Source organism: Chenopodium album, chromosome 2 (assembly GCF_948465745.1).
Source record: "Chenopodium album chromosome 2, dcCheAlbu1.1, whole genome shotgun sequence".
NCBI lineage: Eukaryota > Viridiplantae > Streptophyta > Magnoliopsida > Caryophyllales > Amaranthaceae > Chenopodium > Chenopodium album.
This window is the reverse complement of record NC_137835.1, coordinates 2,329,237-2,345,102: the sequence shown is the minus strand read 5'-3', so window position 1 is coordinate 2,345,102 and position 15,866 is coordinate 2,329,237. Positions and strand designations below refer to the sequence as shown.

General features: G+C 32.7%; 1 protein-coding gene across 1 annotated transcript; it reads left to right on the top strand.

Moving 5' to 3' along the window:
* The first annotated feature begins 5,635 nt into the window (after positions 1–5,635).
* LOC145606043 (uncharacterized) lies at positions 5,636–10,673 on the top strand. The gene is made up of 7 exons (XM_081662108.1): positions 5,636–5,639; positions 5,769–5,859; positions 5,936–6,000; positions 6,100–6,171; positions 6,265–7,146; positions 7,253–10,569; positions 10,668–10,673. Exons 1-7 carry the CDS (start codon positions 5,636–5,638, stop codon positions 10,671–10,673), a joined length of 4,437 nt encoding a protein of 1,478 aa, XP_081518234.1.
* Positions 10,674–15,866: the final 5,193 nt, after the last annotated feature.

Sequence of the window (15,866 nt, the reverse complement as noted above, 5' to 3'; positions counted from 1 at the left end):
ATATATATCTGAATAATTATTTTACTCAAGAATAACTCTACAGAAACTGTGGACACTACTACTACCTAGTATTTGCATTTTATGTATTGTAATCATACAAATAGCCAATGACCTAGAAAACATATCTGTATATATATTAACTAAATAATATATAAGTACATACAGATTGAAAAATATTCACAAAAAAATAAATATAAAAAGGATTGAATTGTCTGTCTGAATAATCTTTTCATATTTGAACCAAACCATGCAATCTGAACTTGGAATTAATTTTCAAGGACATGAGTTAGGCTTTGTTAAATTCAACTTATATTTACTTATTAATTTTGAAAAATAATAAGTTCAGATAAAAAATAAGGTGAATTAAATAATCCCTTATACTTACTAAAATTGCTATGTCTAGCTAGTTTGGTTCATGTTTAATTTAATTTTTATTTAGACAGAATTCACACTCCAATTTAGTGATTTAGAGCATATATCTTTATTCGAAATTCAAATAACATATAATGATAATTTATACATGCTTAAACAACACTTTTTAAACTCAAATAATAAAGTACAAAGTGTACCTAGCTTTCATAATCGTAAAGATTAAATTAATTCAAATAAATAAAAATCAGACAAAGAAATTACAGCTTAAAACTTTAACATGTGATTTGGAGGCCAAGGAAGTGCTACAATTGAATTTTCTAATAGGTGAAAAAATCTCGTCAAATACACTAATACACACTAAATTTTATAAACAAACAATTTTAAGAATACAACTAATTCCGTACCAACTAAAGATAGATACTCACCTGAAAAAAAGATAGATACTCAAATCCCAGCTTAAAATTAAAGGTACCACTTTTTACCCTCATTCCACCGTCCTTTTTTCTTTAAAAATCACGTAGTTTCTTATACTAATTCCTTTAATTAATTAACAGTATATTCTTCATATTAAAAAGGCAGTTTGAACCACTTGTATGTTATTATATAGTTATTTATTTATTTATAATTATAATAATTATTTTGGTAACAAAAAAAATAAAAAAAAAAAGAAAAGAAGGTATGGGAATCAATTGTATGTGGTGCCAGCCACTGATGATGATTAGAAGTTAGATATCACTTTGCTACATGCCAATCATGTATGTAACCGATCTTAGTTGAAAAGATTTTTAAAAGTTATTTGTACTCTCTCCATCTCAATTATTAATATAATTACTATATTCTTATAAACTAATCTAACTAATAATACTATGATATAATCATAAAACTATACTATTATTATTAATAATTAAAGGGTTAGCAAGATAATCATCAAATTGAATTTGATCATCAACATGCAAGCAGCTTCAGAGCAAAGATGAGGAGATTTCTGGATGGCAAGGTTTAGCTTGACTAAGCTAAAGGTTTTTAGTGGGCCCAATTTATGATTTATTATTAGCCTAAAGGAGTTTTGAAAAAGTAAAAGTTGAGCCCAAAAAAAAAAAAAGAAGCTTTTTTACTTGGACTTCATTGAGGCCCATATGCAATGGCCCGCATGACATCATATTCACTATTTCTTTCCTTTTTTGTTTTCCTAAATTTCCATTTTAGGGCAAAAGTTAAATAAGTTTTCATAAAAATCTCTATCTTTCAATTTTGAAACCATACGCCTCTAACCATTAGAGTATCACTGAAAGTATACAAAAAAAATCAAACATTTTTTAAAAAATTCAAATTTAATGTAAAAAATCATACATATTTCGTAGATGTGGTAATAAAATACGTGATATATTTCTAAAAAAAAGGTGATGCATTAAGGATTTACAATATATATATATAAAGAGCACGTCAAAATCTATAACCCTTATAAAAGCCCCAAGCACCAAGACTGTAGCAATTTTACTGTTCCTTATGAATAGAGAATTGACGGTTTTGCCCACCCTGCCCCTTAGCACCCTTCTCTGGTTGACCAAGTTGACCGGGCTATTTCGGTCTTTTTGCTTTGACATTGCATGTTGTCTCAGTGGGCTGACGCGTGGCAATTCATCTTTCTTTGTTGGTGTTCTGTAGCTTACTCTTTTTCTTTCTTTCCTGCTTTCTTTTCCCATTAGCTATGTCTTTCTTCCTTTTCGTTTTTCCTTTTTTTTCTTAGTAAATTAATTGTTGATTTTTTAATGTGTGTGGGTGTTGCAGCGGCTGTGTCAATGGCGGAATTTCAAGGAGTTGGTGGTGGTGTAGTTGCGCGATTTCGAGGAGTTAATGGTGGTGTTGTTGCGCGAATTCGCGGAGCTGATGGTGGTGTATATGCTCAATTTGAAGGACCCGGTGGTGGTATTTTTTTGGATCTGGTTGTTTTGTGCTATGAGGTATTCTCCTCTTGAGTATTTGTCAGTAGGAAATTTGTTAAATCAAAATCAAAATATCAATTCATAAAGACGTGAGAAGTGTTTTTAAGCAAATCTAATTAAAGCATTAGTACCATTTCAATTTACCTGTAGTATCTCATTTTGATTAAAAACATGAGTTAGCTAATTTAAATAAAATTAGAATTAGCATTGTGTAATAAAAATTAATTTCTCATATAAATTTTGTTTAATGATTTAATAAAGAGATTATGAACGAAATACAGTGATGTCTCTTGTAAATTTGTCTTATTAGTTTATTATTTAAATATAAACTTAGCTTCAGAAACTATTGATAAGGGAAATTGCTTTTGGAGGGTTTGGTGCTGTAATGTGTATCTATGTGAATTTAAAAATTTATAGAGGGGTTTTAGTGTGTACTAAGTTCCAGTTTTTCTGAAGAGATAAAAATACCCTTTTTTTTTTTAAGCTATAATAATGATAAAAATAAACTAGAGTATATTTCAGATGTCTTTTTTGGTTGCAGTGTATTATTTAATAATTTTTGTGGAGAAGATATTTTTTTTATGATGTACTAGAACAATTTATATGGTCTGGTTTTTTTGGCTAATAAAATATATGGGATGTGTCCTTTGCTTTATTCTTTATTATATATGTGTTCTGCATGTTTGGTTTGTTTCAATTTTCTGACTTGCTTCTTCTTTATCTTCTGTCTGAAAGAAAAGGTTTGTATGTGAAACTTTGCTGGGGTAATTGGTTAATTAGATTTTGATAAAAATATAATATCATGGGTTTAATTCCTTATGGATCTCAGTTGTACAGACAACATTGGATATTGACTTAATGAATCTTGAACTTTTATGCACCATAATTTCCTGGACATACATTGATGTACAATTATTTGAATTTACAGTTATATATTTTTAATAGGAAAGTAAAATAGAACAATTACTAGAAATTAGTTGTTTATGCATTTGTATTATTTTTGAAGCATTCAATTTGGTTACATAGCCTAATTTTTTTTGCCCTTGTGTTTTTTGTTTTTCTTCTTTCTTTTTTTTTGGATAAAAAAAAGGGAAAAAAAAAGAATAATTGTAGGTGTATGCACTTGGAGCTGGCTGTGCTGGTAAAATTAATTGCAGCTACTGGTGGTAAGTTTATTATTATTGATTTAACTTGGAATATTATAAGGTGGCTTGGTTTTCTTACATATGTTACCTTAGTTGTTGCACTTTGATTGTAGTTTAAGTTTAGAGGATGTATATGTTAAATGTTTTTTTTTCCCGGTTACAGGTTATGGCTATTCAGTCAAGCAAAATTGCCATTCCATTTCGACCTCTTTTAGGTCAATTGATTGATTGTTTAAATTTTCCTAAACCGGTTTATGGTTTCATAGATAGGGATAGGAATAATGCTTGTGTTCGTATTAGGACTGAATGTGGGAAGTCTGAATTTGTATTTTTCGGTGGGGAAGCTAACACAGTTGAGGAGTCCCAAGAGAGAGCAGCTCAAAAAGCTGTGCAAAAATTGATGAACCAGTTTGGGTTGCGGGTGAATGATTTTACATCCGATAGAGCAAGGATGTATCAGCTATGCAGTAAGCTTTTTAAGCATAAGGTGGTTGAGTTATGTAGTGAAAAAGGGATAGTGGTGCCTGGTGCACAGAAGGTTTTGGGCAAAAAACCATCTGGTGATGTTGTTCATGTGACCATTGACTTTGTAGGCTTTTTAGGAGCCGTTGTTACAAGGACTGGAGCAGAGGTGAGTCCATTAGAGACTATTTGGGTTGAAAATTTGGGCTTTGTGTCCTGGCTAACAGTGTCTTGCCCACATAATGGAGGTGAAATGGAATGCATATATAGTGATGCTTGTCCTGAGTTAGCTGATGCGAGGCAAAAAGCTGCCAAAAGAACTATTCATTACTTGGTGACTAAGTATAATCTAGAGATCATTGATGCTAATTATGGTGCAATTTTGGAGAAGCATGTTGCTTGCAGCGCTCTAAAGAGAAGGTTTTACCAATTAAAGGAGCATTTGACTGCCAGAGAGGAAAACTTTGCTACTGATGAATGCTTGACTCCTACTTCTGAGAGGTTTCGGATCCCTGAGATTGGTTTGCCTCCAGCTGCTCCAGTTAAAAGACGTTCGGTTACAGCATTAGATGCAGCATCTTCTTCTACTGTTAGAGTTGCTGAACCTTTGGTTTCTGGCATACCTGAATTAGAGACTGTATGGAAGCGGGCAAAGTTTGTTTAGCCTATATGGAGACTTACATTAGTATTTTGGGTAGAAAGTTGTATGCCTGGGTATAGGTGTTTAGATTTAGCATTGATATATGCTTATTATCTTTCCTTTTGTCTTAAAGCCTAGGTCTATGAGTAGTAATGGCTGAAATTTTTCATTAGAAAACAGACTTGAAGGCTGTAATTGAAATATAATGTAATGTGTATCTTGAGTAATGAATGGATTAACTTTTTATTGTAGTTCTCATGACTTCTTAATTTAATATTGCTCTTTCATTAATTTTATTGTTAATTGTATGTCTTCTTGATTTTACAATGCTCTTTCATGTTTGGTGTTAAATATGTTCAGTATTTTATCTTTTTGAGGCTACATGGAAAATGTAAATACGGGTTTTAATTATGCACTAGCTTTTCTGTTTGCAGTAAATGGTGACTATTTATGTATACTGATATTCAAATTTCGATTGTATAACTCAGTTTATGTATGTATATAAGCATGTGAGGGAATAGGGAGAAAAGGAAATCTTTAAAGTAGGATTAGAGTTAAAGGCAGTAACAAGATGAGATAATGACAAGCTTCAATGGCTTTGTAAAATAATACAAAGCAAGTATTGTTAATGATATGCACATGCTCTTATTAAGGTACAAAATAATGTAGTAGATTAGTAGAATTCATTTATTTTGTTTTGTGGCAGTAAAACAGGAGGATATTGCAATTTGAAATCGAGATCAGTGTAAAATTCAGGAATTATTGTTATAGGCTTAAATCACAGAAGTTTACGCAGAACAAATATTGGAAAAGGTAAACATTTGCTTGAGTTGAAGGAGATATGCAAGTTAGTGTATTAGATTGATCAAATTTGTGAGGATTTAAATTGCAGAGCCTTTTAAATTGCACCTTGTTTTTTATTAAAAAAACATCTTGTTAACTGCACCTGCTGAGTATTTCTATATATGTTCTTTATACAGTTAATGACATAAACTGAGATCGTTAATAACTTGTGCAAATTGTTGAGATGTGCATGCAAATGGTTGACATGACTTGGTCTGCAGCAAAGTAATATGGGTATATTTGAAAATTTTGCATGATTCTTATGATAAGTCTTTCTATTTATATGCGCATTGCTATGTTCATTTATGATATTTATTTTATGTTTGAGTTGCTGAGTTATTGTTTTAATTGTTTATATGATAGCTGATGCACCTATTAATTTTAAGAGACCATCATTTCAAGGTCGAAAATCAAAGCGAATGAGTGCTTTGGTATCAACTCATAATTCTACTAGGTAAAATAGATGATTTAAAATAATAAAATTATTATTTTGGTGAACTAAATTCATAGGTTCTTTATTCTTTGTACAGTCAAGCAGAACAACCAAGATCGAAAAAGCCTAAATCAAGACCTTCGAAATATATTGTACTTGAAAGTGGGTCATTTGCCTTACATTGAGTTACAAAATTGAATATATATATATATAGTCTTTTTTTATAAGATCTGGTTTAATTTCTTTTTGGTCATGCTACAGAGAGGCCTTCAACTCACAGATCTACACCAACAAATGGCCAAAGTTCAAAACAGCTAAGGGATGCAGCTAAAAGTAAGGTTTAGTAGTAATTTCAGTTTATCTATTTTGCACACATACATAGTTGCACAATCAAATTATCTCAAATACCCTTTAATGTTATGACAGAAATCCCTGCGGCAACTATAGGAAAACCATTACCTAGGCATCCCCTAGAATTATCTCCACCTACTTACTGTGATAAGTGTGGAGCTAAGAAGTTTGAGTTTGAAACTCTACATTTTTGCTGTGGTAATGGTGATATTAAAATAGCTGAGAATGAATATCCCCCTGAATTAATGAGGCTTTTTACTTCAAGAGATGAAGATGCTCTCCATTTTAGAAAATATGCACGGTTATACAATAACTTATTTGCTTTTAGTTCAATTGGAGGTAAAACTAATAGAGAAACATACAAAGGTATATATGTCTTTAAATTGCATGGCCAAATATATCATTCTGTACCAGACTTATTACCAGATGAGAATGGTCCAAAGTATCTGCAACTTTATTTCTATGATGGGCAAAATGAATTGAAACATAGAACAGACTGCTTTCCTGAATTAAGACAAGATGTTATTGACAAATTAATGCAAGTAACTAAAGATAATCCATATGCAAGATTTTTCCGCTCTTTGAAAGAAGTAAATGTTGATGAGCGTACTAACATTATAATAAATTCAAACACTGTACCAGATCAAAGAGTATATAATGCTCCCACTTCAGATGAAGTTGCTGTTATCTGGCCTGATAGTGTTTCGTCAAGTCAGAGTTCATGGCCACATGTTCTTGTAACAGCAAAGTCTTCAAAGTCTCATCGGATTGCTCATTTTTATGGGTGCTATGATCCTTTGCAGTATCCCTTGCTATTCCCAAGAGGTGAATGTGGTTGGCATCAGGGTTTAAAGAAAACTTCTTATGGTGGAGGCAGACAAGTGGCAACTGAACCTGATCCGATACAGTCCTGCGCAGTGCACACTCCGGCAGATTTTCTAGATGCAGAAGCTGCTCGTAAGTTCTTAAAAGAATAATGGTATTATTTTTAAAGCTGTTTTTATACTTGTGTTTCCTTATCGTATGCTTAATTTGAATTTTCTCTGGACTTTAATGTTTGTAGGAGCTTCTGGAAAACATACCAAAGCTGATAAGAATATCTCTGCAAGGGAGTACTATTGTTATAAGCTTCAAATTAGACCAGGAAACATGCTGTTAAGAGCAGGCCGTGCATTTTTGCAGTATATCACAGACATGTATATCAAAGTTGAAAACACAAGGTTAGATTTTTTTCGGCAAAATCAGGATACAATAAGAGCGGATCTTTATAAAGGGATTCTAGACACTGTAGAGAGTGGCCAGACAAGTGCAGCTAATGTTGGTCATAAGTTCATTTTGCCACCATCATTTATAGGAGGCCCTCGTGATATGAAAAGGAGATATTTGAATGCAATGGCTCTTGTGCAGAAATACGGGAAACCTGATCTCTTTGTCACTATGACCTGCAATGCAAATTGGCCAGAGATAAAAGATGAGCTAGAGCCTGGTGAGACCGCACAAGACCGGCCAGAATTAGTTGCTCGTATATTTCGAGCAAAGTTGATTGCTCTGAAAAACAAAATAAAAAAAGATGAAGTATTTGGTAAAGTGGCAGCAATGATATATGTCATAGAGTTTCAGAAAAGAGGATTGCCACATGCTCATTTCCTATTGATTCTAGAGCAACAACATAAGATGAAGTGTCCTGCTGATTATGATAAATATGTCTGTGCAGAAATACCTCCTGTTACTCAGCCTGAGCTGCGTAAAATTGTGTTAAGGCATATGATGCATGGACCATGTGGCCGCTTAAATCGAGATTGTCCTTGTATGAGAAAGAAGGATAATGTTATTTCTTGTAAAAATGGGTATCCAAAACAATTCACCGTACAAACAACAACAAATAAAGATGGCTATCCTTGCTATAAGAGAACTGATACTGGAGAACAATTGAAAGTCAGAAATGCTCAGTTAGATAACCGATGGGTTGTCCCTTATAACCCCTATCTCACAGCACTCTTTGATTGTCATTTGAACGTAGAAGTTTGTTCAACTATTAAAGCAGTGAAATATTTATATAAGTATGTTTACAAGGGACACGATCGAGTGGCCTTCAATATTCTGGCTGAAGATAAAAATTGTAACGATGAAATTGCTCAGTTTCAGTCGGGGAGGTGGGTGTCGCCATGTGAGGCAGCTTGGAGAATTTTTGGATTTGATTTATTTGAGATGCATCCACCAGTCTTACCTTTGTCAGTTCATATTCCAGACATGAACACAGTTTGTGTACGCCCTTATGAACGTCTGGATGTTGGTATTGCAAGCGGTGTTTATGGTAGGACTCAATTAACTGAGTTCTTCCGTATGAATGCAGCTACTGATAATGGTCTTGGTTACTCATATGTAGAATTTCCTGAACACTATAAGTGGGATGCTTCAGCAAAATCATGGTCCAAACGGCAAAATAAAAAATTGATGATAGGGCGATTAGCTTTTGTCGCTCCTTCGGAGGGTGAACGCTTTTACCTTCGGCTTCTATTACTGAATGTCAAAAATCCAAAATCATTCACAGACTTGCGCACAGTTGAAGGTTATGTGTGTGCAACTTTTAAAGAAGCATGTCTAAGAGCTGGCATTTTGGAAGAGGACGATGCTGCAAGCATTTGTTTAGCAGAAGCAACTGAAATTCAGCTCCCTCGGGCTTTACGCCGACTATTTGCAACTGTTCTTATATTTTGTCAGCCGAGTAACCCTGAAGAATTATGGTTTAAATATTATTCTGCATTATCAGAAGATTTTGCACGCCAATACCCTGGTGTTGAAAACAAAGTTAAAAGATTAACTGTCAGATCAGTAGAGCAGCATTTAGAGGCCATGGGCAAGTCATTATCTGCTTGTGGTCTGGCTGTTTTAATGGAAGACACTGATAACCAGATTGATAGAACAAAAGACATTCAAGATGCTTTAGATGCTCCGATTCCTCAAAATTGTATAGAAAGTCGTGGCTTGCTTAATACGGCACAAAAGGAAATTTTTACTTGTATTATGCAGCATATCGTAGAAGGAAAACCAGGGGCATTTTTCGTAGATGGTCCTGGTGGAACTGGTAAAACGTTCTTGTATAATGCATTATATGCTGAGATCCGCCTTATGAATAAGATTGTTTTACCTACTACTACGTCTGGAATAGCTGCAGCAAATATTCCATCAGGTAGAACAGCACACTCAAGATTCAAAATTCCATTGGACAGTGATGCTTCATTAGCTTGCAGTGTTTCTAAGCAAAGTAGCCTGGCAGCGTTAATAAAAGAAACAGCTCTTATAATATGGGATGAAGCATCTATGGCAAACAAGCAAAATCTAGAATCTCTAGACCTTTTATTACAAGACATATGTGATAGTGATGTGATATTTGGTGGGAAGGTAATTGTCTTCGGTGGAGACTTTCGACAAGTGTTGCCTGTTGTTCCTAACAAGACTATTAGAGAAGAAGTGGAAGCAAGTATAGTGAGTTCTTATATATGGCAGCATTTGCGGAGATTCAGGTTAACTGAAAATCTAAGAGCTAGGGAAGATCCTTCATTTTCTCAGTTTTTACTTGCACTGGGAAACGGTGAACTGCAGACCATGGAAAGTGATTTTGTTGAGTTGCCACCTCAGATAGTGCAGACTTTCCAGCCTGATGCTGATCCAATAGATGAGTTACTCGAATCTTCTTTTCCAGAACTTGGTTCAGGTGCTCTGGACCCTCAAATCTTTTCAAGAAGGGCTGTTCTAACACCTATAAATGACGATGTAGATACTATAAATTCGTTCATGATTGAGAGATTCCCAGGACAAGCCATATCTTATACAAGCTATGACAGTGTCCTAGATGATAGTGGCAACGTATATCCTACAGAATTCCTAAATAAACTTTGTCCAGGTGGAATGAGCCCTCACAATCTTGTGCTCAAAGAAAACTGCCCAGTAATATTGCTTAGAAACCTTCTGCCATCTTCTGGTTTATGCAATGGAACGCGCCTTATATGTAAAAGGTTTTTCCCTAATTTAATTGAGTGCGTGATTTCTATCGGACAATATCAAGGGGAACATGTATTTATACCCAGAATTAAACTCAGACCATCAAGTTCTCAGAAATATCCTTTCCAATTTCAGAGGAACCAGTTTCCTATCAAGCTCAGCTTTGCAATGACTATAAACAAGTCACAGGGGCAAACTTTAGATCAAGTGTTAATATATCTCCCTCGTTCGTGTTTTTCACATGGTCAGTTATATGTGGCTCTCTCACGTGCACGGTTTGCAGATAAAGTGAAAGTTGTATCAGTGGCTCCTACTTCACAGCATTCAGAAAACTCTGTTAAAAATGTCGTATCTTATGCTGTCCTAAAGCTAGCAGGAGTAATTTAGGTGATTATACATTGTCTAAGCTTACTAAGTTGATTTTTCGAAATATATAATGGCAGTCCTAATTTTCGTGTTTTACTCTTATTTTGCAGGAGTAATCTAGGTGCTGTTAGATCATTCCTAAAATAAGCTAAGTCATGTGCAATCACTTTAGTAGTGGTCCAATGTTGAATTCCAAGTATGCCTTTTCTTTCACTTATTTGCTTGATACTAATATACTCTATTTTGCTGCAATCCATTTTAATGTGAATATACTAATTCATATATGGCATTAACTATGGGTGATATTTAATGACAATAATGGTTGGTTAGTGATTGTGGGTCATATCTTTCTTGTTTTAGATTGCTACTGTATATTATGTGTGTGTGTGATTGTTTTAACAGGGCTTTATGACTACTGTAATAAATTAATATGCTAATTGATTCCAATTATGCATTCTGAACTTTAATACATGTGATTTTTTTCGATGAATTCTTGTATGTGCTTTATTCTATAGCGTATGAGCAAAGATTACTTTTAGTAAATGTAGACACTTACTTTATTACTCTAGATCATAACTTGTTTTAAAATAGGTGTTTTGTATTAATGAGTTGTTGTTTGGAGAGCAATAAGTGTTTAATTTTGAGTAAATTGCTATTTGGGTTTTCTGGCTTTGACATCACAAGGAAGGAGTGAACAGAAAATCTGTCTGGACTTTATTACATGTCTACTAGAAGAAAAAACCTAACTCAGGATTTATTGCTTGATGTTCAATTACAGATCTTCAGATGAACTAAATATTATGCCATATACTTTAATTTCAGGTCCTTCAACGGTTCAGAAGATTCCTCCGGAGCAATTTTGCTGGCATGGTTTTGTGATAACTAAAGCATTAGCCCTTGGGTTTAGAAAAGAAGTGTATAAGCATCTTGTTAATTGTTTCTTGATCATCAGGCAAACCATGCATAAATTGGTTTTCTGTCAAGCTTTCGCTTTACATATTTTCATGTAGCATACACTTATAGTGGACACAATACTTTTAATTATAATTCTCCTTTGATTATAACTGATATTGTTTATAGCAATTAGAATGATTGATGGTTGAAATTAAACTATGTTTGCTTCACTATTTAACATTATTGGTTGTAAGAGCAATTAGAATAATTAATGGTTGTTTCTGATTTATTTATTTAGTTAAAGATCTAATGTGATTTCAAACCCTTGATTTCTTTTGCTCTATTTTGTCGTGCAAGAAGATACCCTTATTGTTAGGCTTCATGGATCAACGTCAATCTGCAAATGACATAAGCAGGTTAGTGGTTTTAATGATTTTTCAAAAGTCGCTGCTCTTATTCCCTTAATACATCATTTTTATTCATGATTATTCTTTTTTTCTTTTTATTTATTTTTCGGTTTTTTATTCCTGAATAAGTTAATTCATAATGCTATTTTAATTGTTAGCTGGTGCTTTATTTCTATTTTTATACAATTAATGGTCATATGGCTTTCAACTAAAATATCTGGTTTTGATTAGTTGGAACTCTGGTCTCACTCTTTCAGTGTAATACTAAGGCAACAATTGCAGCTCATTGCATCAAGCGGATAAAGGACAATTATGAATTCAAATTCAACAGATAGCTTAGGTAGAATCTAAAAGTTTAAATCTATTGAATTTATTTTAAACTTACTGAACTTGTGCTGTAATGCTTGGGTAGAGTGATCAATGGTGTGCTTATTCATAGTACTGGTATATTTGCTTGTAGATTGCTGGGATAGTTTGAAGAGCGGAACAAAAGAAGAGAGTATATATTTTTTCAGATTTTTGAGCTCTGGAACCATTGAAGCCCTTAAGAAATGTGACGCTGATAGCATCATGTGGTCTACAAGTTCGTAAATCTGTGGATTCATATATTTGTATTTATTCAATGAATTCAATGACATATTGACATGGAGTATTTTATATTCAACCTTAGTTCCCTAAGAGTTTATATTTCTACATGGATTTTAAACTGGAGTATTTGCTTGCAGGTAGTATTAGACAATGGCATTGACAATTTGCTTGAATCTCGAAATATTGAGGACCATAAAAGGTAAACATTCTATATAATCAGATTTGTACAGTCATTTTTCTTAATGAAATCAATACTTTAGTCAGTCTCTATATACAATCTAGAAACAAAATTCAAGATAATGAAAGAAAAGCTGATCATCACATGTGGAATTTTTAATTTTTTCTGCTTGTTTAATGATATATTTAACTGTGAAATGTATGCATGTATTGGGAACTTGTTTAGAATGATGCTAATACACCAGGGACATTTGACATGTTTGTTCTTCTTGCCTTTTTGTTTCTTAGTTTACCAAAATTAAATGGATAAACTTGTAAATTTTAGGCTTTGTTTTACAGATTTGACTAAGGCTATTTGCTAACTGTATGCAAGATTAAAGCAACAACTTTTCAGGTGATTATGTTACATGATGATCAGGTGGAAGTTTTCTTTTGTAGACAGTGGGATCTTTCACTCAAGGGCAAGTTATTCCCATTGAATATTGATAAAAGGTAGTTGCTTTAATCTTCACCATATTATATAAACTTCTACTTTTTATAGAGCACACTTCCTCCTTTATATATTAGTACCCCTCTCTCTTGAAATAGTTGTCATGTTAATAATGTAATTAAATCCAATAATTGTTAAACTTTTAGGTCTATAATGCTTCGTGGCTCATCCAGGTCATATACCTATGCAATCTATGAGCATATGAAAGATTGACCGAGCTTCAGCTTGGGTGAAACTAAGGTCACATTCAAGCTCAATAAACGGTGGTATAAAGAAACTGATTTCTTTGGACAGGTTTCACGGCAAACCAAATTAATTAGAAGAAATTTAGGCAACAAAGCATGATATGTTTAGTCCTGAGGCTGTTCTGTTGACATACCCTATTAAACCAAACATTAAAGGAGAGGTATCATAATTTCTTATCTCATGTAGATAAAAGTTGATTATGCATTGGTTTTAAGTATTTTTATGATTTGTTCGATCATGTTTAGTGAATATATGAATTGTTATATTATATAGGTTGATGACAAATATCAGTATTCATGTGACAACAAAGAGATAAAAAACCATATACGCTTAAATTACAACCTACTAAAGTGAACTATTTAAATTAACTTTCTATCATAAAATAAAAGTTAATATTAAAAGCTGTACAATATTTCACATTTCTATATATATATATATATATATATATATATATATATATATATATATATATATATATATATATATATATATATATATATATATATATATATATATATATATATATATATAGGTCTGCTATGATTATGACTTGTTGTAAAGCCACTCCCTTAAAAAAAGGAAAATTGTTTTCTGGGATATGGTTATCCATATATAAAAGCAAGATATAATTATTCTATTACTTATAAAAACAATAAACTTTTCCAGGCTTTATAAAGTATTATAAAAGTACAGTGAGCAGCTGAAGATCTTTACCTAAAGCATGGAATGAACAGTGTTAACAGTAAAGAAGAAAAAACTTACATTGGTTATTCTGAACTTATTACCAGAACCTTCCCCAATTACTGTATTCTAGCTATTTCCTATTTTTTAAATTTGTACTAACTCATATAAAAAGTGTTTCATCTTTGGCATTTCGTTTTTTTTCACAGAAGAATCAACCAAAGTAGCAGTGACTTACTCAGCCATGGCAGGTATGGTCCCTTCTTTTATAGATTGCTTCCATTATCCTTTAGCTCAATTATTGTTAATGTTTTTCCTATATAAATTCCTTATTGTGTACTTGATTAACTAATATTTAATATTAAATGTTATAACATTTTACATTATCATGTATAACTACTGCTATAAAAATAACATGAAAGCATTTGTATACACAGATCAAAAATACAAAACAGCTAGACAGAAGCCAGAGTATGTGTACTTGGATCAGTTAAATGCAGCATGCAAGACTTATATAGTAAGAGTAGTTGTTGCTGAAAAAGGAAGGGACACATTATCCTCCAAAAAAACAGTTAGATTCCAAACTTTACTTCTAAAGGATGAAAAGGTATGCATTTATTACTTTATACATGTAAATATCACACTAACTTTATTACAATTATGATGCAACTGAGAGAACATTCCTAACTGTAATCTAAATCATATCAAGCATTTAGGTAGGCTTAAAGAGTTATGGTAGGCTGTACAGAAATTACATTAACTACTCTTGTAATAATCATGCTTATGCTATAATCATGCTTTTACTTATGTTATAACCTTAATCAGCTAAAGGTTTAGTTAAATATAGTACACATGAAGCTAGAATATAATGCAATCCTAATTATGTTTAAATGTTCATGATTCAAGTGAAATATAAAGTATATAGCTTATTATAGTTAAATCTTTTGAGTAACCTTTTTATTCTTTTATAATATAAATTACATCAGTGTTAAAATCACTTTATTTTAGCAAAAATAATGTTAAATAAAGCACATATTTTGTGGCACTTTAATTAAATCTCAAACAAAAGATGCCTTATTCTACAAATCTAATAGCAAATTATATATAATTAATAAGTTTAAGGGACCTTATAATATAGTTATAAAGCTCACCTTGTTTCACTATCATTTTCTGCTTTATAGGGTAATAGGATGCGTGGTACTTTATTTGGCGATCAAATTGAAGCATTTGAAGAAGCATTACAGTACCTAGGTGAATACGACATTTCTGCTGCACCTATTAAATTCATTGACGAAAAATGGAGAACTGAGCTTGATCAGTTTCCGTACCAAATGGCTTTTGGTAGTAGAACTGTGATCCAGCCAGTTCATCCAGAGCTCGGACCAATTATGCCTAACTATCAACCCATTGCAAGTATACCTCGTACAGTTGATCCTGATGAGAAATACGGTATATTGCACTCACATAACAGTTTCACATAAAAAAAAACAATTAAAAAACACTAACAAACTTATCTGAATTCACAGATATCGTAGGTGTGGTGTTATATGTTGAAGAAGAGCCAAGGAAAATTGAAGCCAGAGATGGAAAGCGAGAGAGCTTCGTACGAGAAATAGTCGTTACTGATGAAAGGTTAAAATCAGTTCACCTAAATGTTCAGGATTAGTAAAAATAATATTTGATATATATTACAATTTGGAATCACTAACAATAAGTATTTCATGTAGCAGTTGCGATCAACCGCTCACCATCTCATTGTGGAATGATCTAACAGCACCCAAATTCTTCGACAAATTACCTAATTGGGCAGAAGCATTCCAGGTTAT

Coding starts and splice junctions, on each gene's coding strand:
- LOC145606043 (XM_081662108.1), top strand. Junction 6,172..6,264: donor GCTAAGGGATGCAGCTAAAA/GTAAGGTTTAGT, acceptor ATGTTATGACAG/AAATCCCTGCGGCAACTATA. Junction 7,147..7,252: donor TCTAGATGCAGAAGCTGCTC/GTAAGTTCTTAA, acceptor TAATGTTTGTAG/GAGCTTCTGGAAAACATACC.